Source organism: Barbus barbus, assembly GCF_936440315.1.
Source record: "Barbus barbus genome assembly, chromosome: 8".
NCBI lineage: Eukaryota > Metazoa > Chordata > Actinopteri > Cypriniformes > Cyprinidae > Barbus > Barbus barbus.
In genome coordinates, this window is record NC_136736.1 from 9,940,786 (window position 1) to 9,966,691 (window position 25,906).

At 36.4% G+C, this 25,906-nt stretch overlaps 2 protein-coding genes across 5 annotated transcripts; one reads left to right on the forward strand and one right to left on the reverse strand.

Moving 5' to 3' along the window:
- The first annotated feature begins 1,231 nt into the window (after positions 1-1,231).
- Positions 1,232-12,105, forward strand: LOC306874045 (calnexin-like). 4 transcript variants are annotated; one of them, XM_079423761.1, is made up of 17 exons: positions 1,232-1,660; positions 2,238-2,411; positions 2,582-2,655; positions 2,989-3,047; positions 3,208-3,349; positions 3,431-3,512; positions 3,703-3,895; positions 4,166-4,355; positions 4,620-4,733; positions 5,902-6,058; positions 6,255-6,470; positions 6,568-6,684; positions 8,577-8,739; positions 8,822-8,928; positions 10,980-11,045; positions 11,619-11,673; positions 11,898-12,105. In XM_079423761.1, exons 2-17 carry the CDS (start codon positions 2,238-2,240, stop codon positions 11,999-12,001), a joined length of 2,013 nt encoding a protein of 670 aa, XP_079279887.1. In that variant the 5' UTR covers positions 1,232-1,660; the 3' UTR covers positions 12,002-12,105. The 4 variants fall into 4 exon arrangements, with proteins under 4 accessions (XP_079279887.1, XP_079279888.1, XP_079279889.1 ...); XM_079423762.1 differs by having other exon boundaries at positions 8,577-8,730; XM_079423763.1 differs by lacking the exons at positions 11,619-11,673; positions 11,898-12,105 and having other exon boundaries at positions 10,980-11,203.
- LOC306874046 (short coiled-coil protein A-like) lies at positions 11,994-16,466 on the reverse strand. The gene is made up of 4 exons (XM_079423765.1): positions 16,269-16,466; positions 13,766-13,837; positions 13,573-13,653; positions 11,994-13,367 (listed from the first exon to the last, which is right to left on the reverse strand). Exons 1-4 carry the CDS (start codon positions 16,330-16,332, stop codon positions 13,225-13,227), a joined length of 360 nt encoding a protein of 119 aa, XP_079279891.1. The 5' UTR covers positions 16,333-16,466; the 3' UTR covers positions 11,994-13,224.
- Between the last annotated feature and the right edge of the window lie 9,440 nt (positions 16,467-25,906).

Consider the following 25,906-nt stretch of genomic DNA (forward strand, 5'->3'; position numbering starts at 1 on the left):
ACAGGTTTTATCCTGTCAAGCCGTTTTTGCAGAAATGTAAAAGTGACATTGATACATCTTGTTCTTTCTGTGAATTTTCTTCTGAAACTGTAGCTCATTTATTTTGGGAGTGTCCTTTTGTTCAGTCTTTCTGGAATAATGTTAATGCTTTGATTGACCAAACTATTTTTTATGATTTCTCTTTATGTTATAAATACATTCTTTTTGGTTTTCGTGCTAAAGATGGGAATCTAATGCAATATTTTATATAAACCTCCTGTTATTTATTGGAAAGTTTTATGTCCATAAATGTAAATATACTAATTGTAAACCCCAATTTAACATCTTCAAACAAGAACTGAAGTTGTATTTAAATACAATTTCAACGTCTGTTAACAACAAAGCTATAAAAACATCTAGAATTTGTGCCATCTTTAAGATTTTTCCTTAATATACTTGTATCTTTATTTGTGTGCCCTCTCTTCTTCTTTTTGTTTGTGACTCCTTTCTGTCTATGTTAAGAGGTTTTATATCATATGGTTTTTTGTTGTTGTTGTCTTTTAACCCACAAGTAGTTTATTATTGAAAGGTATTTTGTATGTTTTGTACATACTGTTCTTTTCTGTTTGCTTTGTACGTACTGTAATTTTTTTTGTTTATTTTAATAATAAAAAAAAAACGAATAAGATAAAATAAAATAAAAACAGTGCAGTTTTGTATAAAATCATTCATAAAATAAAAAATCTTAATGCTATGAATATGATAATTCCCCAATAATATGTAATATATAGCCTATTTATTTACTTGAATCCAATATCGTTTCCTTGCCTACTAACCTTACAGAAATCACAAATAGTCTACATTCAACATCACTCAGACACTTCAAATTGGAAATACTTAAAATGCATATTGATCTTTATATATATATATATATATATATATATATATATATATATATATATATATATATATATATCATTACTGGTGTATGTATATAAATGTCTTGCTAACATATTAATTACAAGCAGTATGCTGGATGCAGTGCTTATAAAAATGTCTGTAATAAGACAGACCTTTTTAAACAAGAGATGCATAAGAGGATTTTATTTTGTGAAAACATACACAAAAACATTCAAGATAATAAAACTATTTTTAATTACAGTAGTCAGAAGATCAAGTGTCAGTGTGTAAAAGGTATATAAAAGAAAAGACTGTACTAATTAATGGGACCTTTATTTTGATAGGTGATGCGGATTGCGGAAGTGGATTTTATCAGAGAGGAGCAGTTGGAACACCGTATTAGTATGGCTTGCCATACTAGCATACTAATCTTACTATTTCTAAAATAATTAAAGCAGTATGCTAGAATGCGGTTCCGAATTCAGAAAATGACTAGATAAATGAATGAGACTTTTACTTTGGCCTGAGATGTGAAAGTAGATTATATCATGCAGTGCAGTGGCAAATAAGCGTTTGTGTAAATAAACGGGACTTTTATTTTGACAGGTGTCGCGGAAGTGTTTTTTATCGCAGAGGGGCGGTTGTCAGAGGCATCCTGCGCTTCTGATAACGCTGGCTATCGCTCTCATTCATAGCGCACTCTTCGCGCCGAAACACTGCATGACAAACCCATCCGCTTAAGCTACAGTTAACAGAAATATTGCCAATTCAGCCGGAGGAGGTGAGTGAACAAAGACATTTTTTTTTTTTGCTAAACACTATAAGCGTTGAACATGCAGACAGCCATCATCTTCTTCTTCTTCATCATCGTCATCACCCAGCTAACGGTACCGCAGCTAGCCAGAGGGCGTTATTATAATGTCATATATTGTTAGTAATACTATAAAAGGAAACCCAATTTTAGGAAACCCAAAGCCGAAGAACTGGAGGTGATTTTGATTAACGTTAATTGCAAAATATGGCATTTAACGTAAATATTTTTGAAGATTTCCTGTTATTCGTATTTTTAATTTTTTTTTGGCATAACCTCTGCTACTTGCTGTTCTGTTCAACTGTCGATATTTAATAAAGCATTAAGTTTTGCGGTAAAATATAGAAATAGTAAACAATAAGCTCCTCCTCTTCTGATGGCAGATGTAACTGTTATCGATCAATATCGGAGTCAGCGTGTTATAAGATAAGACGTTCCGCCCCCAAAAAATCTAATAAAAAGAAAAATATACCATTTGGTGCTTGTTGATGGTGCTTGTTTTTATTAAGGTGTTTTCTGTTGCTCATGTGTTTTGTTTTTTTTGTAGATGAAGTTGCGGTGGGGCTGGACGTGTGTCTTGTTGCTCTCCATCTCCATGGTAACATGGGCCCAGAAAGAAGAGCTGGATGATGTAGAGGAGGCTCAAGTGGAAGATGGAGATGTGGACATGGAGACAGACAGCGGAGAAAGCACTGAAGCAGACGCCAATGTGTCTTTTGAGGTAAGTCACCACTCTTTCCAATTTATAAATATTTGCTGTAATGCACATTGCTCACCAAAAAAGCAGAATATGTATCAGTAGAGTTATCCATGATCAGTGTTCAAGCTAAATAGCTTGGGTTATGAGCTATTTCATGTCGTTTTTAAATATTAATTTTTTGACATGCATAGGTAACATACAAGACCCCAGTTCCAACAGGAGACGTGTACTTCACTGCAACATTTGATGATGAGTCTTTGAGCAGGTTTGTGAATCTTATCGGATTTTCATGGCTTGTTTCCTTTGAGATCACCTTTATTTAACCGTACTTCTCAACGTTGACAACAGTTTTATTTAGCAGATATACACATTTGATAAAATTACAGCTTTTCTGCGGGTAAACTGACCAAAAATATTGATAGCTGATTGTATATTGAATATTGATAGCAGTCCACAGAGTGTTGTCCAATCAGTGATGATTTAATGATCACAATATGTATTTTGAATAGGCCTACATGTTCTGTTCACACTGCATGGTTTCTTCTCACTTATTGTTTAATTATTTGTTAGCTTTTTCATGTTTTATTATTGTCTGCAGCTGGCAGGTGTCTAAAACAATGAAAGAGGAAGCTGATGAAGATATTGCAAAATACGACGGTTAGTTTTCCATTTGTGATTTTTCAGTGTTGCTTTATGATTGTCCGATTTTAAATAATACCGAAAATATATATTATCATTAACCCCACTTTTAAAAACTGTGATCCTTTAAAAAACAAAAAATCAAACACATGTTTCTATATGTTTTTCATGCCTGTAGGTAAATGGGAGGTTGAGCCCCTGAAGGAAAACAAGGTGCCTGGTGATTTGGGCTTGGTTCTGAAATCTCGTGCTAAGCACCATGCCATCGCTGCTCTGCTTAACAAACCCTTCGTATTTAATGACAAGCCCCTTATCGTACAGTGAGTGGGATTCTTAGATGCAATTTCTGTGATATGTGAAAAATAAAGCTTGTGCATTCTAACAAAAACCAATCTATGCAGGTATGAGGTCAACTTTCAAAACGGAATTGACTGTGGCGGCGCTTACATCAAGTTATTGTCAGACTCAGAAGATTTAGACCTGGTGTGTTCATTGACTGCTTTACGTGATGTTTGTAAAAACATAACATAAAATACAAAGTAAACAGATTTTATAGAAATTGAAATGGTAAAATACTGGATCTGAACAGCAATATGATATAAAATTACTATTGTAAAGGAAATAAGTGATATTGCATATTTTAGCAGTGATGTGTGTGTCTTTTGACTCACAGGAGCAGTTTCAAGACCGGACACCATACAGCATCATGTTTGGGCCGGACAAATGTGGAGAAGACTACAAACTGCACTTCATCTTCAGACATAAAAACCCTCTTAATGGAGATGTGGAAGAAAAACATGCCAAACGACCAGATATTGATCTGAAGAAGATCTTCACAGATAAAAAGACTCACCTCTATACACTTGGTGTGTACACTTACTTATATTCCTATAATGAAAAGCATGTGGAAACTCATTACACTATTGTTATTATACAGATATAATGAATGTTATAATAAATAATCAAATTAATCAATTGCAATAACTGGTGGTGAAATCTAAAAATTGTTTCACCAACCATATTATATAAGAAATGTGACATTAAAGAAATCTTGCCTGCATGCAAAAATGTTTTTATTAAATTATTTGATGGTAAATTGTTAAATAAATATTTGTACTTTCTTGTCCTTTTCTCAGTTTTAAATCCAGACAGTAGCTATGAGATGTTTATAGACCAATCCAGTGTTAGCAGGGGAAGTCTGCTGACAGATGTCGTTCCGCCTGTGAACCCTCCAAAAGAGATTGACGATCCCAAAGACTCCAAGCCAGAGGACTGGGATGAGAGAGCCAAAATCCCTGACCCAGAAGCAGTCAAACCTGAAGACTGGTGAGATCTATGAATAAGTCAAAATGCAAAGAATGAACTTGGCCATTTTTTGATAGCTTGTGTATTTTTACTTGCCAAAGTTACTTGCGTAAAACAGTACTTTGTTGTAACTATTACCTTCACGGTTATGTATTTAATTTCATAGTCATAGTGACAGACATGGTATTCATATAAATAGGGAACCATGTGAATTTATGAAGTTATATTATCTTTAAAAAAATAGCAGCAGTGCTATGTCAAGACCCATTCTCTCTATCTATCTAGGGATGAGGATGCCCCAGCTAAGGTGCCTGATCCTGATGCAGTGAAGCCTGATGGCTGGTTGGATGATGAGCCAGAGTTTGTGTCTGACCCCACTGCAGAAAAGCCTGATGACTGGTGAGAAATAAAGTCTTTCTTTTAATCCAGAGGCTTGTGGAAGTGCACAACAAAGAGCTTCTAATGAGAATCAATTTATTTGCCACTTTAAATATTCATAAGAATGTAATTTCAGTACAGAAGTACCCTAAAATAATAATGTATGCATCTATCTATCAATATATCAATAATTGCTTTGGTAGGTTTAGGCCTTGCGTGGACAGCTGACTCCCAAAGCTTTTTTTATATTCAGTCAGTGCAGTGGTCAGTTCACAAAAGTGAAAGAAATGAACTTTTTCATTAAGGGGCAACATTTTCCAATTGATTTCCTGGGCATTTTATTAGTCTTTTTGTATTTTTATCAGTGAAGAAAATAAACAGTTGGTCATGAGAAATTTCATGTGAAATAACCCTTTTTGAACACTGACCAGACATGGACATAAAAAAATACAAATTTGAGACACTTGGGGCTTTCTTATTAAAAAGAGAAAATTAAGAGAATTAATAAAGAGACAAATAAAGAAAGTTCAAGAAGTAGAATTTATTGTAAAGTAATGCATCTGAACTTCTTGTAAATATAATTTTATTTTAATAGGCTAAATGACTGTCCTAACCACAACCTATAAACACAGTTGAGTCAAAGCCACGTTTTACCATGTCCTAGTGTAGCCCTGAGGATGGAAACTTTGAGTTTTACTAATTTAATTTTCTAGAAGTGAATTTGAACATTTACCATGTGCAAACATTCATTCCTAATTGTATGCATAAAATTGCTCCTGTGATGTTTTTGGTCTTGTCACATTCAGTTAGAAATTACATTGCATTTATCATATTTGCATTTCTATTGTTACACAATTGTCAAATATGATATAGCTACACACTCTTGCCGTTAAAATAGAAGCATTGTGCTGGAATTCATGCTCGGCCTTTGTGAACAGAAAAATCCCCTGAGGCAGCTCAAATGAGAAAGTCAGTTATCTTTGGTGCTGCAAATTTTGTACAACGCCAAGTACATTATTATTATGCAGTTATTCCATGAATTACATTATATGCCTCAGTCTAGCCCCTTTTTATCTCATAGTATTGGTAGACAATCATTTGTAATACACTATGTAATACCCTATGCTTTCATTTCAGCTTTTTTATAGCAACTCATCAGTAATGTTCTCTTCACCCCCATCTATCTCAGGGATGAAGAAATGGATGGAGAATGGGAGGCTCCTCAGGTGCCAAATCCAGCATGTTCAGCTGCTCCTGGCTGTGGTGAATGGAAGCCACCCATGATCAACAATCCTCAGTATAAGGGCAAATGGAAAGCTCCTCTCATAGACAACCTCAACTACCAGGTATTAACATCTGGAGTCTGGAAATGCTGCTGAAGTGCCAATATTTAATTCCGTACAAACAAATGTCACACTCAGCTTGTCTTTGTTGTTAACTGCAGCTGTTTTAGCCAAAATTTGAATTAATGAGTTGGATACAATGACCAAAGATCTTTAAGTATCACAAACATATATTTATATTCAACGTCTTTGTTAACAGGGTGTGTGGAGTCCACGGAAGATTGCAAACCCTGACTACTTTGAGGATCTTCACCCGTTTAGGATGGAGTCATTCAGTGCTGTGGGTCTTGAGCTGTGGTCTATGACCTCTGACATTTACTTTGACAATTTCATAATTACCTCAGAAAAGGAAGTAGCGGACCGCTGGGGTGCAGACAGCTGGGGACTCAAAAAACTGGTGGCTAGTGCCAATGAGGTATGCCTTTGTCTCTCGCCCACGTTTTGCTCTGGGCGCCATTGCTCACTGGGCTTTAGTTTGGTTGACATACTCAGACTGTTTCTTTCTATCTTAGCCGGGAGTGTTGAGTCAGTTGGCACTGGCTGCGGAAGAGAGGCCCTGGCTGTGGGTGGTTTACATCCTTACCGTTGGTTTGCCTATTGGATTGGCTGTGCTCTTCTGCTGGCCAAAGGTACGTCCTGACCCCACAGAGGAGATCTATTGAATGCAGAATAAAACACTTGATATAGCAGGCCTGGTGTACAGCTATATTTAGGCTGTCAGTGTTTTGCTGTGAATCATATAGATGTGTGAGTACAGTGTAATAATTCATTACATAATCTGTTTTCATCACAACAGAAAGATTCTGTCCTGAATAACCATAATCAAAGCAGATAACAAGAGAAACAGAATAAAACAAACACATGCACAATTAACTGTAGACATTTGCCTTGCATTTACATTTTACATGTATTCGTTTAACAGACTCTTTTATTCAAAGTAACTTACAAATAAGGACCACACAAATGATTCATCCTGAGGAGAACTGCTGTAACACTGCACCAAAATGTGCTAGAACATACAGTACAAGCTAGTGCAAGATGTTTAAAGAAAACCTAAGCTTTCCCCAAACCTTTGTTTTGTTTGGTTAGATTTTATTTTGTTTTGTTTCGTTTCATTGCTGCCTGACAAGAACTGGTACTTCCTGAACTGAAAATTCAGTCCAAATTTTTAAAGCAAGGCATTTTAGGGCTGAAATGCTGTATCAACCAATCAGCATCCAAGATGGAAATATAATTTTTTTTTTTTAGCAAGTCTTTAGAAAAGAGGTACAGTGTTCATGGCAGTACCCACCATTGAGATCCCAGAGGTCCAGAAATAACTGCCTAATAATAGCTGTACTTTGGTGCTGCAAAGATATTGTACAGCGCAGAGCGGTATATCAGTGCTTGAAGTCGAGCATTACCATTACTTTTTACAGAAACTGAGAGTAAATTCTACCATGATGCTTTGGTCAAAAAGTGAAATGTAAGATATAAGTAAGTAAACATTGTGTATTTGACACCTGTGTTATGTTAGAAGTTTTAAACCACCAACAGCAATATCCAGAGATGGAACAACACAACCAGTACAGTTATCAGCATATTAAGCATAAGATTAACAACAACTTCTTGTGCATATTGTGCATGAATTTAATGAACTTAGTTACATTTTCCTGATAGCCTTTCTGTAAATTCACTAATCATCCTCAGACCTAAACTAGAATGTGGTAAACCATGTGGCTTTGAAAAGTGTGTTTCTAGGATGTGGTTAGCATTTAGCCTATTAAGAAAAAATGTGTCTACAGCCTTTGTATACTGATATGTGTATGGCCGGTCTGCTCTCTTAATTTAAACAGATAGTTCACCTAAAAACAAGAATTCTGTTATTATTTACATATTCAAATGTTGTCATTGCAAACCCAAATGCTGATTTTCATGACCATGAGTATTTTTTACTTCACTGACACCAGATACAAATTTTTAAAAGACAGCTATTGTTAGCCAAATTTTTGTCCTCCAGACATCTTAAAATGTAGATCAGAGAAATCAAAAAAAAAAATTCAAGGGGCCATATACCCCCCCCAACTCATGAAGCAAGCTGGGTTTTGGACCTCTGTATTTCTAATACCCTGCATATGGCCATGACTGTCATACTTAATCTCAAGTGTTGGTCACTCTGAGAATCCTGGCTTAAATGCGGTATTTGTTGTGTTGTGTGTTTGCTGTGTGATGAGATCCACTTAAACGGACCTCATTACAGTCAGCTATTTTCTGAGCATAACACAGTTGATAAATCTGGTTTACCATGCTAACCCCATTTGATATATTGCTAAAGATTAGGGTGTTTAGGATTAGCTCGCAAGTACAAAATCCTCTTAATGTGTATTTATCATTGGTAGCATAGCAACAGGCAATCAGCGACCTGCCCTGAAGCGTTATACAGGTTTGTCACCAGATATGAACAGGATGGTGCACGTCTCTGTCCTCTTGGCCAACTGCTTCTTGAACATTCTCAGCTCACACACTTGTATATGTATTGCAGAAGTCGGATGATGACTATGTATATAAGAAAATAGATCAGCCCAAAGCTGAACCAGAGGAGGTAGCAGAAGAAGAGGAGGAAGAAGACGAGGCGGAGAAAGGGAAAGATGAAGATGAAGATGAAGCGAAAGCAGAGGAAGATACTGAAGCTGCTGGTTTGAGAAGTGATTTATCCTTGTTTGCTGTTTAAGTACTTTTTGCATAGTTGTTATACATAATTTCATTCTTTTCTGACTCGCTTTTCAGGTAATGAGAATGGGGAAGGGATGGACAATGACATTGGAAAAGATGGTGGAGATACAGAGGAGGAGGAAGAGGCCAGTAAACCAAATGGCACGCCCTCAGAGGATGAAGTAAGCAAGTTTGCATTGACTCTTATGGCGTGTTCACACCAAACGCGAATTTAATTATTTACACAAGTAGATTACATACAACGTCAATGCAAAGATGCAAAAAGAGGCGAATTTGTGTCACTCGCGTCTTCCGCACAAGTTAAAAAATTTCAACTTGAGGGTAAAACTCGCATGACGCGTTCTCGCAAAGAGCTTATTGACACGTCCGTTTGCATCAGAAAATGGAAGAGAGCATTATTGTAGCCGCCTAGGCACCCTGAAATTTATGATATAGGTATCTGGAGCATAAAATCAGTTGTAGTGGTAGTTGTTTTTTATTAGCATGGCTACAGAGATGCTGCTGTCAAAAAAAAGAAAAAAAAAAAAAGAATGTCAGTGTATATACAATAGTAAAATGTAACACACACATCAATGCAGGATTAGTACTCATCTGCCTCTGGATGGTGCTGTGAACCCAGACACGTCGGCGTTTGGCTTTCTGGCGTATATGGGACTTCCACAACAGGTACAAAGTAGCGATCGTAGTTATCTCCACCATCGTTGATCGCGCAATGTTTTTATTCGCGCAAGTGATACGAAAAACATGCCGTGAGTGACGTGATGTGCATATTCGCTTCGCGTTTGGTGTGAACACACCACTAGTCTTCTGCAGCCAGTAGGGGTGTAACGGTACATGTATTCATACCGAAAAAAAAGAGTTGTTTCGATACACGTGTACCAAACAAATGCAGTGTTGTTTTAACTACTGCACCTGCAGAACTTCTCTGTGTATGAAACGTCATTTTAAAGCTCAAAGTTCCCCCTCTGTAATTTGATAGTATCATTTATATTGCTATACTCTGATGTTGCGAACACTTCTGGAAAAATAACAAAGGACACAGAATGAACTGTTGGGAAAAGTTGCTTTAAACATGAGACGTGCTTTATAGTAAGTGCTTCAAACTAAATGATAAACCTACATTTCTTGCCCTATTCTCAGATATGTGTGCTGTTTAATGTTTTTGAGATTTGTTTTCCTCAGCGCACAACATACATCTTATAGTTATAAAATTGGGCAAGTACTTCCATTTTGCATAAAGAATTATCCTGACGGCAAGTGAGTCTGCTTTAACTTCACAGACTTCAATGAGTGAGTGTCGGCGCACGCATGTGTCAAAGAGATGGAGCAGATTAGAAAGTGAACGCTATAATTCTGACAAAAAACAAATTCACATATTTTGCTTCCAAAAGTTTAAGCACTTCAAATCTCTTTCCCCAATTACTACAGCACTATAAACTGCAGTGTTGCTCCAATATTGACAGACTTGAACCAAACTTTTGTTTAATAAAAGCATGATTTGTTTTCAGAGTAGTTTTTTATATATATATAAATGTTATATATATATATAAATGCTCTTTAAATTTGTCAATTTCCTCTTTTTTTTATAGATTACATTTTAATGATTCAATTAAATGTTTAGTAATAAAAAGTTTTTTTTTTTTTTTAAATGTTCTTCATAGTTAATATTTTATATTAACTTTATATCCTGCAATTCTGACTTTTATAACTTGCAATTTTGAGTTTATATCTCACAAGGAAAAAAAGTCAGAATTGTCAGTTTGGATCTTGCAATTCTGACTTTTTTTCTCACAATCGCGAGTTATAAAGTCCAGTTCTGAGGGGGGAAAAATAGACATTTTCTGGCATTCTCTATGAATTATAATAACTCACAATTATGCCTTTATAGCTCGCAATTGTGACTTTATATTCCACAATTCTGACTTCTGTAACTCGCAATTGTACGTTTTTATCTCACAATTCTGAGAAAAATCTAAATTGTGGCAGAATTTTGAGATAAAGACTTGCAGTTACCTTTTTTTAATTTGAGTGGAAACGGCTTCCATAGAAATCAGTGCTAACACAGTTAGAAATAATATTATGAATAAGTCACAGTGTTTGATTTAATTGTAATGAAACACTATCTGATTGTGCCATGTTTTGAGATTTCAGTTTGTATTGATTATCTAGATCCACTGATTGTTGTTAGACTGACAGTTTTGTGTCTTTGCAGATGAAGGACGCCGGTGAAGGAATTCAGAGCACAGGAGAAGAAGCTAAAGCTGTGAGAAAGAGAAGAGTACGGAAGGACTGAAAATCCACTTTTTCCCAACGTTTCTTCTTCCCTTCTCTCATTCCTTTGCCTCTTTTTGCTGCATGCTTTCGGCAATATGCCCTTCAGCATGCAAAAAACGGCAAACCTAGCCGCTCTCCTGAAGAGGTCATTCTTCATCCGACTGAACCTCGCCTCCCCTCTTTCAGTCTTCCGCTTAGTTCTGATCAGTTAAAGTTGGGATTTAGATACAAAAGTCAGACCTGCTGAGTTTTAACTCCACGTTTTTCCTATTCTTTTCTTTTTAGATTACAATTCAAGTAGGGCCAGTGTTTCCCTACTAGTAAGTCTGAATACTGTGAAGGGAAATATACAATGAATATTTTAGAAAGACAAACTAGTTTATGATCACCTCAACGTTTCTGTTTAAGTTATTAAAAAAGGGTTCAGTTCCTTCTGAGTTTTTAAGTTATGAGCTTTTTAACATGATCAAAGCGCTCTGATCGTATTTATTGTTTGTATCTTGTTTGAAAAATGATGCAATTGAGTTTAGATATAGGACTTTTTAATCTTGCATTCTACTGTCATTACCACTGTTAGCAGGCTCTGGAGAAGAGCTCCGCCAAACCAGGAGCTGCCTTCACCAAACATCTAGGTCAGTGAAGTGCTAGGAATGCAAATCAGTATTACTTTTTTGACATCGAAGAAAGTCGTTACGCAGTCAGAGCTGATCTCAGCTCCGCGTCATCACTGACACTCTAACAGCAGACACAAGCACACTGAAAACAGACTGACCACCATGTATGAAAACATTGAGCTTTGGAAGCAGACAGGTTGTTTTTTAAGTGATGAACAGTTTTGTTTTTCTGCTTTTTTTAGGTTGTGTGTTCAGCCTTACAAGGACAGCCTTTTGTTTACATGTTTGCAAACTGTTCATTGCTCTTGGAAATAAATATTTACTAGAAATTTCTGTGCACCTTTGACATGACTTCACCAGGAACATTAGTTTGTGCAAAGGCAAAGTATTTTATTAAAGGCATAATTGTAACAAAATTAAATGTACACTTTCAGAACAGGCAGTACTTTACATCGGGTGCTTTCAAACATAAATTACACAAATGAAATTTTTCACAAAAATAATATTAAACAGATGAGTATGTAGTGTTGTGGCAGATGCTTCAGTGTCATGTCAATAATTCATAGTAAGTGAAATTTCACAAATAGCAGAGCATCTGTCCTCTTAAATGATGCTCAAGCAGACACTTTGGAGCAATCAGATCAATATCAATCCACAGACTCAACCTCACATCAGTCTTTGAAAGCAGTAAAAGCTAAAATCCATTTATTTCATCCATTTTAAGTCCCTCAATCCAAAGGACACGACCACGAAGAGCAAACTCTCCAACACAATGCTGCAGTTCACACTGCAAGCCGGTTTCAATCAATTGATCCTGCTCAAAAGACGTCGGGTTTGTGCGCTAGTCATACTTTTTCAGATAAATCCAAGTATGAAAGTGACAAAGTCATTTGGTGAGTCAAAGGCCTCTCATAATGTAACATATGAGGAGGTACTTTGTTTAAACCAGTGGGTCAGGAAATTACAGAAATTGCATACTTTCTGCACCAGCTGAGCAACTGTCGTTAAGATAATTGCCAGTAACCCTGGTTTAAACTAGAAAAATCACATGCCAAAATGAGGGAGGACTAATTTAGGTTATCCATCCTTAGCCTTTTACATAATGCACTTTAGTTATAGGATGTCATGCACTTTCAAGAGAACATATCCGTGTTCAATCTTGCTGTACATTGTAAATATTAGTAGTGGAAAGCCAAAAAAGCTGAAATTCAGCATAATTGTATTTTTAAGAGAACCTGACTTTGGCTGTCTAGTATTTAAAAAGGTTGTGAAGTCAATGAGAGGGTCTGAGACTGATTATGTACCTGCTAAATGAATTATACAGGAGTGGTATTACACCGGCTCTGTACTTATCTGATCACAAACTGCATCATGCATCCTGTTATATCTTGTAACACAGTTAGCTGACAGGGAAAAGCAGCAGCTCAGTCCATTCAAATGTTACCCATACCATGCTGAGAGATGCATCAGGAAATTGTAAGACAAAATAAACAGCGGCTTATATGTATGAGCTAGTAGTTTGAATGCCGGAAAGAGGAGATGATGGATAAAGTAGACGTGATCCACATGTTATTTCCGTTTGCTTTTGGTTTCAGTAGTCTGAAACACGCTGGAGGCAGACATGAGGTTCTCGATGTACTGCCCGAGAACCTGGTTCTCTGATTTGAGCTTAAGGTTCTCTTCTTTCACTGCGTCCACACGCGCAGAAAGATCTGATGGAAACAGACAAAACACATTAGAGTGCATCCCTCAGCTTTTTCCGGCAGCCATATAGAGAGCCTGAGCGGATCAGAGGAGAATGTTTAGAGGCAAAACAGAAACATGACAGGAGTATATTAAGTTACAAAACAAAACAGCAACAGTTAACCACTAAAACAATAGTTCTATATAGAATTGTACACTCAAAGACTTTTAGACCTTCAAGTGTGTGCTGAAGCTCCAACACTTGGTTTATGAGTCTGGTCTTCTCCTCTTGCTCAACTTGATTCTCCATATATCCTAAAAAACACACATGCACATCTGAAATAGCTCCAAAGCAACTTAATCTGAAGAAACATGCATTTTAACAACATGATATAACATATTATACCAAATTGTTGGTGATATTTACCATCAATCTCACAGTTCATGGTGCTGTACTGGTCCTCTGGTCTGAAGCGCAAGACTGTCGGTTCTCCGTCAGCTGTGAGAGATATTATCAATGTGATGTAAAATATGCTTACAAAACAAACAGGTAGATATGTTTTTGGGCATGTACAAATGTAATTTCATGCTATTAGTTGGAGTACCACGCAAATACAGTGTAAACAAAGCCGTTTCATGGTCCCAGCGCATCAAGATACGGTTAGCTATTGGCTAACACAACAAACCATCGCCTAACACAAAGAAATACAGTTCACAGAAAGATAAGATCACTGTCATTTACATTACATGCTTAAAACGTTATTATATTGCTATTAGTACTCGAGACATGACATTTTAACGTAGTTTTATGAAGTTTTAATTCAATCAGCATCACCTCCACTGGTTCTCTTGCATTACAGGCCGCTACAGCAGCCTGGGTGCTGAAAGACTTGTTAGAAACAGCTTTTAAATACCCCGATATCATAATTCAGTTAGTTAATCAGCATCTAATAAACCTGGTAAAGAGGCAGTTAATTAGAAAAAATTATAATAATAAACGCCGAGAGAAAATAAACATGATCGCATGTGATAATGAAGAACTTAATTAAACGCACACCAGCACACTGATGCAGTCACACTGTCCTACCTGATACAAGACTAAATCGATTCGTGTTATTAAAGATGTTCAAAAATTATTAAGCCTCCAAAGCTGATGTCAAGGTAATGATACAGACCATCCGTTATCTCATCGCTTCTCTGTTTCTCTCTCGCATGCACTCACTACCCAAAAGCACCGCCAGAGGGAGACGAAGCTCTCTATAAATATGAAGCTGTGCACAAAGCAAGCATGCTGGTTACTGCACACTGCCTTCTATTTTTTAAATAGTATGTGAAAAAGAATGCAGTATGCAACTTAATAAACATTTCTCCTCATTAGAATAATTTTTGTTACAATTCAATTGAAAACATTCATATGATAGTATGCTACTTTGATGTCAAATAACCTCATAGAATCAATCACATACTAGCAGACTATTATAGTTTCCATTAAAACCAATACAATTCCCATTATAACCATTAAATCCATTACATTTTCTATTGTGTTTTGGGCAGGGTTCTATTGTTTTTTTCAGCAGGGAATGCATCACTTACAATATTTGTGTGCCAAAAACAAAGTTTTAATGTTATTTTGTTTCATATATGTTTTTAATACTTGCATTTTGTGGTTTATAATAGGTGATTTAATATCAACATACCCCATTCAATTTGACAACATGTCCAGCTGTTGGAGCATGTTGTCACAAAAGGTCAACGTGTTATATGTACCGTTTCTGTTTTGCAGGTTAACAGCGGTTGTAATGTTCAAAAGCGTTTTTCTTTTTTTTCTAGTAGCAAGTGTGACAACCAGCTCCAGTCTGTACTCACCAACAGCTTTTGTGTTCCTCACAAGAACTAAAGTCATAAAGGTTTGGAAACTACATGAGGGTGAGTAAATGATGACCGATTTTTCATTTTTAGGTGAACTATCCCATTAAAATGACCGCTCAGAGTAGACGTGAGTCATCTGAAATATGCAGCCTTTGTTCTACTTACTGACTGCTCTGGCAGTAGCTATTCACATATGCCTATACTGTAAATGTAAGCTCGTCTCTGCACAGTCCCTGTACACAAGCACACACCTACTGCATCTTATGCAGGTTCCTGACATGTGTTGACACAATGCCACTCCATTCATTCCTGTATTTGGACAAGAAAACCACATGCTGCACAGCACTAAATCATTTAGAGACTTACGTTATTGCACTTATAGCCTACTGCTGAAAGAATATACTTAATGCATCATTTAAAAAATGTAAGTAAATAATTCTGGTACTTAATATTAGTTGTCTTTATGTAAACAAAGTAATGATGATGATGATTATAATCATTTTTTTAAAATAGTTTTTGTACTTTTTGCGAGGGATTTTTTTTTCCACCTTTGTGGTGTTCCTGATCAGAAATGACCGGCCTACAAAAAAATTGCTCATGAGCTTCTTGTTATGCCATATTATTACCAAATATTGGATTCAATCTTTTATTAACTTGTTTTCTTTCAATTAGCACAGGTTTTATATATTTTTTTTGGAATGTATTGATCAGATCATAGGCTTTATTGATCTGAGCTTATTTACCTCAGTTTTTTAGTGAACATTGCCTTGCCAAAATTTGACCACAAATACAGTTTTTTTTTTTCCACACAACAGCTGAGGTGCATAAGTTCAGATCAGTGATGCCTATAACCAAAAATGTCAAAAAAGCAATACAAAACCTGTGCTAACTGAAAGAAAACAAGTTGACCAAAAGATTGAATGCAAAGTTTGGTGTTAATATACTCTACCATAATGAGAGTGCATAATCTATTCATGTAGGCCTACATTTCCCAGTTCTATCACTAAACTGTTTCCCGGACAAAGCGAACTAGCTTTAAGACAAGACAAGGCAAGTCTTACCTGAATCATCAGCTAGTGAGATGTTAGTAAAAGTGCCGTCATCTTCATCCGCGTCTCCCTCCATGTTCGCAAATGCTTATTAGCAAAACAACAGTTAAATAAGTTCAACTAAATGTCTTTTGAAAAGTTTATTTTCTTGCCCTCTCTCTCTTCCTGAAACTCTGTGTAGTTCGCCCGGCCTTACCCTCTCAATTATTCACCATCACCACGGTTACCAACCAAACCTGTGTGGTTACTCAGGTGACAAAGCTGAAGCAGACTTTAGGGCGACGCCTGCTGAGAGATCCAAAGTTCAGTCGTTCACTTTCTCAGATTACAGTGAGACCCCCCCACACTTTAACTTTCTCGCACCATCTGTCTCATTTCATCTGTGCTACAGTGTGACACATTAAATAAAGGAAGTGTCTGATGGCCTCACACAAACAAAACCACATGGCAGTGCTTAACTACACCGACTTAATTGGTTTGCACTTTGATCAGTGTTGTAAAAAGCCTGAAGTATTACTACAAACTACTGAAACGACTTGCCGTGATTCATTGATTGGCACTCTAGGTGCTTTCGTTCTTGTTTCATTTTAAGCTGCAGGCATAAGAAATTTTGACAGGATAGTTTCTGATTCTAATAGAGTTAAACTCAAACACCGACAGCAAATACTTATGCAAAGGCTGCTTTTTGTTAATACCATAGGATAGCAATTCTTTATTAGTCTCAGTTCAATGTATCTCCATTTAATGACAACAGACATGGACTTCAAATGACAAAACTTGATTTCATGGGGTCTTTAGAGAATAGTTCAGACAAAAATTTTAATTTGCTGAAAGTTTACTCACCCGCAAGCCATTCGAGATGTATGAGTTTGTTACTTCATCAGAACAGATGTGGAGAAATGTAGCATTATGTCACTTGCACCAGTGGATCATCTGTAGTGAATGGGTGCCGTCAGAATGAGAGCCTGATAAAAACATAAAGCAATCCGTATGACTCTGATCCATCAATTAATGTACAACCTGAATTCCGGAAATGTTGGGACGTTTTTTAAATTTGAATAAAATGAAAACTAAAAGACTTTCAAATCACATTAACAAATATTTTATTCACAACAGAACATAGAGAACATAACAAATGTTTAAAAGGATAAATTTTACACTTTTATCCACTAAATGAGCTCATTTAAAATTTGATGCCTGCTACAGGTATACAGGTAAAATTGGCACGGGGTCAACAAAGGGCTGAAAAAGCAAATAAATTTGAAAATATTCAGCTGGGAGAGATCTAGCAACTAATTAAGTTAATTGACATCAGGTCTGTAACATGCTATAAAAGCGATGTCTTAGAGAGGCAGAGTCTCTCAGAAGTAAAGATGGGCAGAGGCTCTCCAATCTGTGAAAGAGTGTGTAAAAAGATTGTGGAATACATTAAAAACAGTGTTCCTCAACGTCAAATTGCAAAGGCTTTGCAAATCTCATCATCTACAGTCCATAACATCATCAAAAGATTCAGAGAAACCTCTGTGTGTAAGGGACAAGGCCGAAGACCTTTATTGGATGCCTGTGGTCTTCGGGCCCTCAGACGACACTGCATCACTCATCGACATGATTCTGTCATTGACATTACTAAATGGGCCCAGGAATACTTCCAGAAACCACTGTCGATAAACACAATCCGCCGTGCCATCAGCAGATGCCTGTCACAGATGCAGACGGACTCAAAAGGTAAGTGCAATAATGTGTCTTTATTTACAGGACTTGGGTGCTGGTGATCGTGAGACAGGGTGAGTAGCTTCTTTGTCGTGAATCTTGCAGGTGTTGGGTGACAGTGCTAATCGGGTCTTTTTGCCTTGCAGGCGGGTGGAGCGTGACCGGAGAGGAGTCGGATCCCAGACAGATGATCACACACAGACGGGTCTGAAGACAGAGAGGAAGACGGGACGGAGAACAGCAGGTTAGTACACAAGGTAAGTAATCAGAGGTAATACTCATCGACTGGAGAGCTTCAGAGTAGAGTCCGGCAGGTAGCAACGAGATCGGACAACTGTGGTGGCTGGGGTGAGTGCTTATGAAGTGTCTGTGATGAGGGTGATGACGAGGTGCAGGTGTGCATGATTAATGACTGAGGGAGACCAGGTGAGGGCGTGCATCCGGATTGGAGAGAGGGAAGGACAGGCAGACTCGTGACAATGCCAACTAAAGATCTATCATGCAAAAAGGAAGCCATATGTGAACATGGTCCAGAAGCGCCCTTGTGTCCTGTGGGCCAAGGTTCATTTAAAATGGTCTGTTTAAAAGTGGAAAAGAGTTATATGGTCAGACAAGTCCAAATTTGACATTCTTGTTGGAAATGACAGACGCCATGTCCTCCGGGCTAAAGAGGAGGGAGACCTTCCAGTGTGTTATCAAGGTTCAGTTCAAAAGCCAGGCTCTCTGATGGTATGGGGGTGCATAAGTGCATATGGTATGGGCAGCTTGCTTGTTTTAGAAGGCATTATGAATGCTGAAAGGCATATAAAGGTTTTAGAGCAACATATGCTCCCCTCCAGACGACGTCTATTTCAGGGAAGGCCTTGTGTATTTCAGCAGGACAATGCAAAACAGCATACTGCAGCTATTACAACAGCATGGCTTCGTAGTAGAAGAGTCCGGGTGCTGAATTGGTCTGCCTGCAGTCCAGATCTTTAACCTATAGAGAACATTTGGCGCATCAACGAAAAATACGTCAAAGACGACCACAAACTCTTCAGCAGCTGGAAACCCATATCAGGCAACTATGGGATCACATTCCAGCACCAAAACTCAAAAAACGTCTTCAAACTGCTTTGAAAAGAAGAGGAGATGCTACACCATGGTAAACATGCCTCTGTCCCAACTATTTTGAGACCTGTAGCAGGCATCAAATTTGAAATGAGCTCATTTTGTGCATAAAATTGTAAAATTTCTCAGTTTAAACATTTGTTATGTTATCTATGCTCTATTGTGAATCAAATATTGGCTCATGTGATTTGAAATTCTTTTAGTTTTCATTGTATTCAAATTTAAAAAAACGTCCCAACATTTCCAGAATTCGGGTTGTAATTTGAAGTGTTGCGTTTGTAATAAACAAACCTATCATTATGACATTTTATCTTCAAACCGTTGCTTTTGGTTAAAATACTGGTCCTTTATCAATAAAGTTATCTTGTCTGAATCAGGAAAGAAATATGCTAAAATCAAGCACTGTTTACAAGCGAAAACAGTCCAGAATAGTTCCGAACAAATATGTCAGTTGCTTTTGATATGAGAGGACAACAGGGGATAGACTTTTTCACTGGAGGAATCAATTTTGGATTACGAACTCGTACTCTGAAGTTACGGTTTAAAGTTGAAACAGCTTACTGATGGATGTATTTATTTATTTATTTTTACATACACACCTTTTTGCTTCAGAAGACATTGACTGATGGACTAGAGTCATATGGATTACTTGTTTTATTGTGATGTTTTTATAATCTGTTTGGACTCGTTCTGACGGCAACCATTCACTGCAGAGAGCTGGTGATCTACTGGTGAGCAAGTGATGTAATAATACATTTCTCCAAATCTGAAACAGACTTATCTATATCTTGGATGGCCTGAGGGTGAGTAGATTTTTTAGAAAATTTTCATTTTTTGGCAGAATGTTCATTTAATGAGAGAAATGGACAAGCTCTAGTGAGAATGTAAATGATTTTAATAGTTCCTCTACAGACAAAAATCTATCTATCTATCTATCTATCTATCTATCTATCTATTTATCTATCTATCTATCTATCTATCTATCTATCTATCTATCTATCTATCTATCTATCTATCTATCTATCTATCTATCTATCTATCTATAGGGAATGGCTTTGCATGGAATAAAGTTTGTGTGGAATAAAATATTAAATGTTATGATATTAATATTTTTGGCAAGGATCATCTGTACATAATCACATTGTCTTTATCCGGTTGGTTATAAGGAACAATAAAGTCTGTCTGTTGCCAAGAAAGCTTTGATAATTGTCTGACAAGTATGTGTGAATTGCCTCCTACTGGTTAAACTAAAGCCTGTCATAAATTACATGAGAAATTGACAGTTTTCATCGTCTCTGTTGGTCTCTAGCTGTGCTCATGAAACACAGATGTAATACTTGTCAAAATAAATAAACATACTTATGCATCATAGCTGCCTGTTAATTAGGTTAAATGTTTGTTTGCGCTTTTAATTCTGTCTATTAAATATTAAAATTAATATGAAAAATAAAATATTAATATGTATGTAATGTGTAGTAGGCCTAGCCTAGCATTAATAAATGTAAAATTTTAAAGCATAAACATAATGTGCAATGCCCTAATAATAAATATGACAGCTATAGTCAGGGAAAAACATCTTTACAGCTTTACAAATACTACATAATTGCTGAAGCTAGTGTTGTTAATCTTAGCAACATCAATTACACAACAATATGGCTCCCATAGATTCATCTTTAAAGTGACAGCACAGTCATTTTTATTAATTTATTTTAGACTAATTGATGTGATTCATTTAGATTGTAGGCCTACCTTTGATTATATTCAAGGTAATTGAACAACACATCATTTCCTGCAAATGTTCCAAGCTTATTCAAGCTTAAAATGTTGCTATTTCAAATAATAATCTTTTTTTTATTGCCAAGATCTATGAATCAGTTCTTTTTTTAGAGGTTAGGAGTTTTATATGACAGCTATATACATCTGTGGAAGCCTGAGCGTTTACAAGACAGAGAAACAGTTAATGCAAGATTTACAAGCCTAATCAAAAGACAATAGGGAATTGACTTTTTCACTGCAGGAAATGTTATTATGGATTCATATTAGAAAGAGTAATATAAAGTTAGAATGATGTAATGATTTGTTTTTTACAAACACGCAACTTCTCACTTCTCTAGACATTAATTGATGGACTGGAGTCGTGTGGAAATCTTGTGGATTATCGTGATGTTTTGATCAGCTGTTCTGAACTCATTCTGACGGCACCCATTCACTGCAGAGGATCCATTGCTGAGCAAGTGATGCAATACTAAATTTCTCCAAATCTGTTCCCATGAAGAAACAAACTCATCTAAATCTTGGATAACTTCAGTAAATTTTCAGCAAATTTCCATTGTTGGATGAACTATTCCTTTAAAATTTGTAAAAAAAAAAAAAAAAAAAATAGTTTAAGCTCAAATCAACAAATATAATTTGAGAAAAGTGAATGAATGAAAAGGAAGGAATAAGGAAATTGTAAAGAGAGGATTATGAAGGTTGGGATGAAGTAAGCTAAATAAGGAAGGAAGGAAGGAACAAAAGTATTTATTGACAGGAGATAAGAATTTGACAGATAGAAAATGGCACAATAAGTGACAGAGGGGCAGATTGAAGCATAAACACTAATGGAGATGTATAGGCAGTCTCTCGTTCTCTCTCTCGTTGCTTTCTGACTGCAAAGTTAACAGATGCCCACGGCTGGCAGTGGCTCTCTTGATGCTTGTAAAGGAGGCTCGACCCATCTGTACTGTGCATAAGCACAAGCAACAATCAATCCTGTACAGACCCAAATCAGCTTTGGGTTTAGGAACACCAGCAGAGCAATGAGAATTAATGTTATTTTTTGACTGGTGCAAGAGCAGTAATTAACCGTGTTACCAAACACGTGCTGCGACAGGATCTCTCCCTGTACAGCCAGAACAACTATAATGTAAATGCAATGCTGTGAACAAAGAAGAGCTTTTAAATAGCTGTTCCAAAAACAAGAAGGTAATATCGAGTAACTTGCATTCATGCTCAAACTATAGAGCATACTTTATTAAAGGTTCCAATGTGAGTACATATTCAAAAGAAACACCTACTCAGAAAACATGCCATTTCTGATGGAGCCAGTCACTTGTTTTATTTCTAAACAGTTAAGAAGTGTTTAAAAAAAATAGACTAATTAAATGACATACTCTTAAAAGCAGTTACTTGTTGCCACCTACTGGTAAAAACATCAGCCAATCAAACAGCTTTGTAATATACTAGGCCTATATTCTGTTTTAATAATACCAGGCAGTACAGTACACAACTGCATGTGGTTTTCTGTTTTTCACACCAATTCCACCTTTCTCTTTCTTTTACCCACCAAGCAGTTCTATCAACAGAAATCACATAGCCGGTGACCTACAAGTGATAATATGCTAACATAGCATGTCCAGACCATAGGACACACCAGGGAGTGAAGGTGCCCCTGTGCCAACGTTTTGGTCAGCCAAGCCAGGGGAAGAGGAGGCGGCACAGAACCTGGCTCCAGTGCTTTGAGGCGTGACATCCAGCTGAGGTTCAATCTGCCTGCACTGCAAAATGATGCAGTACAACTAAACCCAGGCACAGAAGACATGTTCCACATCACTTCCCTTCTGTGTAGTGCATGAAATCCCCCTTATAAGATACTTAACAAGAAAGGAATCTCAAATTTGTAAATGGTCCTGCTTTTTATGCAATGATACAGACACATATGCAGAAAAAAACAATGTGACACTGAAAATGAAGATAGTTTGTAATGCTAGTTACAAAGCACATCACTTAATTTCCAGTATAATGATTTGTTAACGTGTTTAGATGCTCATGCTGAGAGTATGAGATGTATTTGAGTGTGTAAGAGAGAATTTGGGAGGGCCGGCCCTAGAGAGGCTTCAGAAAGGGGAGTGTGAGGCGTTGTTGTGGCGACACTACAGGAAGAAGCTGTCATCGTGGTGGAGTGCCAGGGCCATCTATGCAGATGGTCTCTTTGACATTATCACGTCATCTTCCTCGCCTGACGGAAGCAAAAAAAAAAAAAAACCTCTTTTGTAAGATCCATTGAAGTCATGGTATTTCTAATTATCTGCAGTTTGCACCTCCAAATACTCATTTCAAAATATCAGCCATCACAGAATATAATGCAAATTTTGCTAATAACAGAGAAACAATCAACAGGGAACCCCTTGGACATCAATCTGGTTTAGCAGGATATAGATTATATGCATTTGTTGTTGTAATGAAATTATAATCACCTTATCTTAATCTAACTTGTATATTTTGTGTATTCATGTCACCATGTTGGTTTTGGCTATTCTATTATGGTAAATATTGTATAATGATCATTTGTTGGTTTGGTATAATAAAGGTTATTATACCGCGGTCGCGGCAGTCGTCGTGTGAAGCCCTCTTAGTGTGAAGACCAAAGAGTGTAAAGACCATCGACTCTACCGTGCGACTCCACCGGGCAGGGACACCGGCAAGGGATAGAAGTAGCTTTTTATTTAATTTTTTCATTGATATGTTTATTATTGAAATGTTGTTGTTATATGCATGTGTTAATTTTATTTAATTTCTTTATTTTCTTAAATATGTGGGTAGATAGTATTTATAGAGTTGTAACTTTTTAGTTTTAGTTACTTTTTCTTATTTGTAAGTCGCTTTGGACAAAAGCGTCTGCTAAATGACAAAAGTAAAAAAGTAAAGAGTGTAAAGACCATCGACTCTACCGTGCGACTCCACCGGGCAGGGACACCGGCAAGGGATAGTAGTAGCTTTTTATTTAATTTTTTCATTGATATGTTTATTATTGAAATGTTGTTGTTATATGCATGTGTTAATTTTATTTAATTTCTTTATTTTCTTAAATATGTGGGTAGATAGTATTTATAGAGTTGTAACTTTTTAGTTTTAGTTACTTTTTCTTATTTGTAAGTCGCTTTGGACAAAAGCGTCTGCTAAATGACAAAAGTAAAAAAGTAAAGAGTGTAAAGACCATCGACTCTACCGTGCGACTCCACCGGGCAGGGACACCGGCAAGGGATAGTAGTAGCTTTTTATTTAATTTTTTCATTGATATGTTTATTATTGAAATGTTGTTGTTATATGCATGTGTTAATTTTATTTAATTTCTTTATTTTCTTAAATATGTGGGTAGATAGTATTTATAGAGTTGTAACTTTTTAGTTTTAGTTACTTTTTCTTATTTGTAAGTCGCTTTGGACAAAAGCGTCTGCTAAATGACAAAAGTAAAAAAGTAAAGAGTGTAAAGACCATCGACTCTACCGTGCGACTCCACCGGGCAGGGACACCGGCAAGGGATAGTAGTAGCTTTTTATTTAATTTTTTCATTGATATGTTTATTATTGAAATGTTGTTGTTATATGCATGTGTTAATTTTATTTAATTTCTTTATTTTCTTCAATATGTGGGTAGATAGTATTTATAGAGTTGTAACTTTTTAGTTTTAGTTACTTTTTCTTATTTGTAAGTCGCTTTGGACAAAAGCGTCTGCTAAATGACAAAAGTAAAAGTAAAGTAAAAGTAAATATTGGGCTGCACTTATGAACAAGAACACTCTAAAGCAGTGGTTCTCAGCCAGGGAGCCAGGCCCACTAGGGGGCCTCAGCAAACTTCCAAGGGGGCCTCAAGATGACTTAAAATTAGACGAAACAGGCATAAAAAAATAAAGACTGGATATGAATATGACTACATTTTAAAATGTGACTTCTAGACCTGGAAAAGTAAAGTACATTTATAAAAATTTTCATAAAGAATTTATATTTTTCTAGCTCTAAAATATTTTTAACAGGTAAAAATTGAGAGTAAAAAATATATATTTTTAAATCCTTATCCAGTAAATAAAGTAAATATTGGGCCTTTGAATATTGCTATGGATAATAGGGGTCTTGGAGTCAAAAAGGTTGAGCATCCCAGCTCTATAGACTGGCTTTCACTCTGATTTTTGTTTTTCCTGCAGACCACTGGTGGTCTGTGAAGGATTATCTTATAAATATTCTATATATTTCAAAATGTATTCGTTTTAATAATAATTAACAATAAAATTACTTAATGTTTAATAAGGTTGATGGTTGAAAACCTCCTGCTCTGTTTCTCAATGAGTCTTAATATTCTGACTGATATTCCAGTACTGCTATTCTCTCTTATTTGTTCTTTCATTTCGAAGAGGACCAACATATGAGAACAGTTTAGCACAATCTTATCAACCCTCCCTCTAATCAGTCAAAGATGCTTAACATTTTGAATGACCTTCTTGGAAATTCACCTTTCCTTAATCTGCAATCCTAGTTTCACGTTCCATAGTTCAGCTCGACTCATTCCTCTTCATGTTTCGCTCTTCCACACTGCCGGCTCATAAATATAGTCCAATTCATTCTTCTCACCTCTTCACTCAAGATCATCCATCTTTCTGTCTAAAGTCCTGATTTCTCCAATTGACTTGGTCTCTCATTCCATCCTTTAATTTAAAATTGTAGTACTCACAGATAGATAGATAGATAGCATGACTCAGTTAGTCAAAGGTTTCATTGGCAGCCACTAAAAGAAGGCATGATATAAATTAACAGTAGAATGTTAAAGTGCTCCAAAACATACAGATGGATACAAGCACAGACCAAAATACTTTTTTTTTTTTTGTACCAGAGCATAATGATGCTGTAAATCTCCCAAAACATTCACGGAAGCTGACTCAAGAGTGGATTTCATTACATAATCATTTCATAATGAACACAAAGCATTTATACATACTCAGAGACATGCTTCAAACCAAGTAGGTCTAGACTATTCTTATGATTTTATGTCATAAGTGTCCTTTATTTAATCTTCAGTTG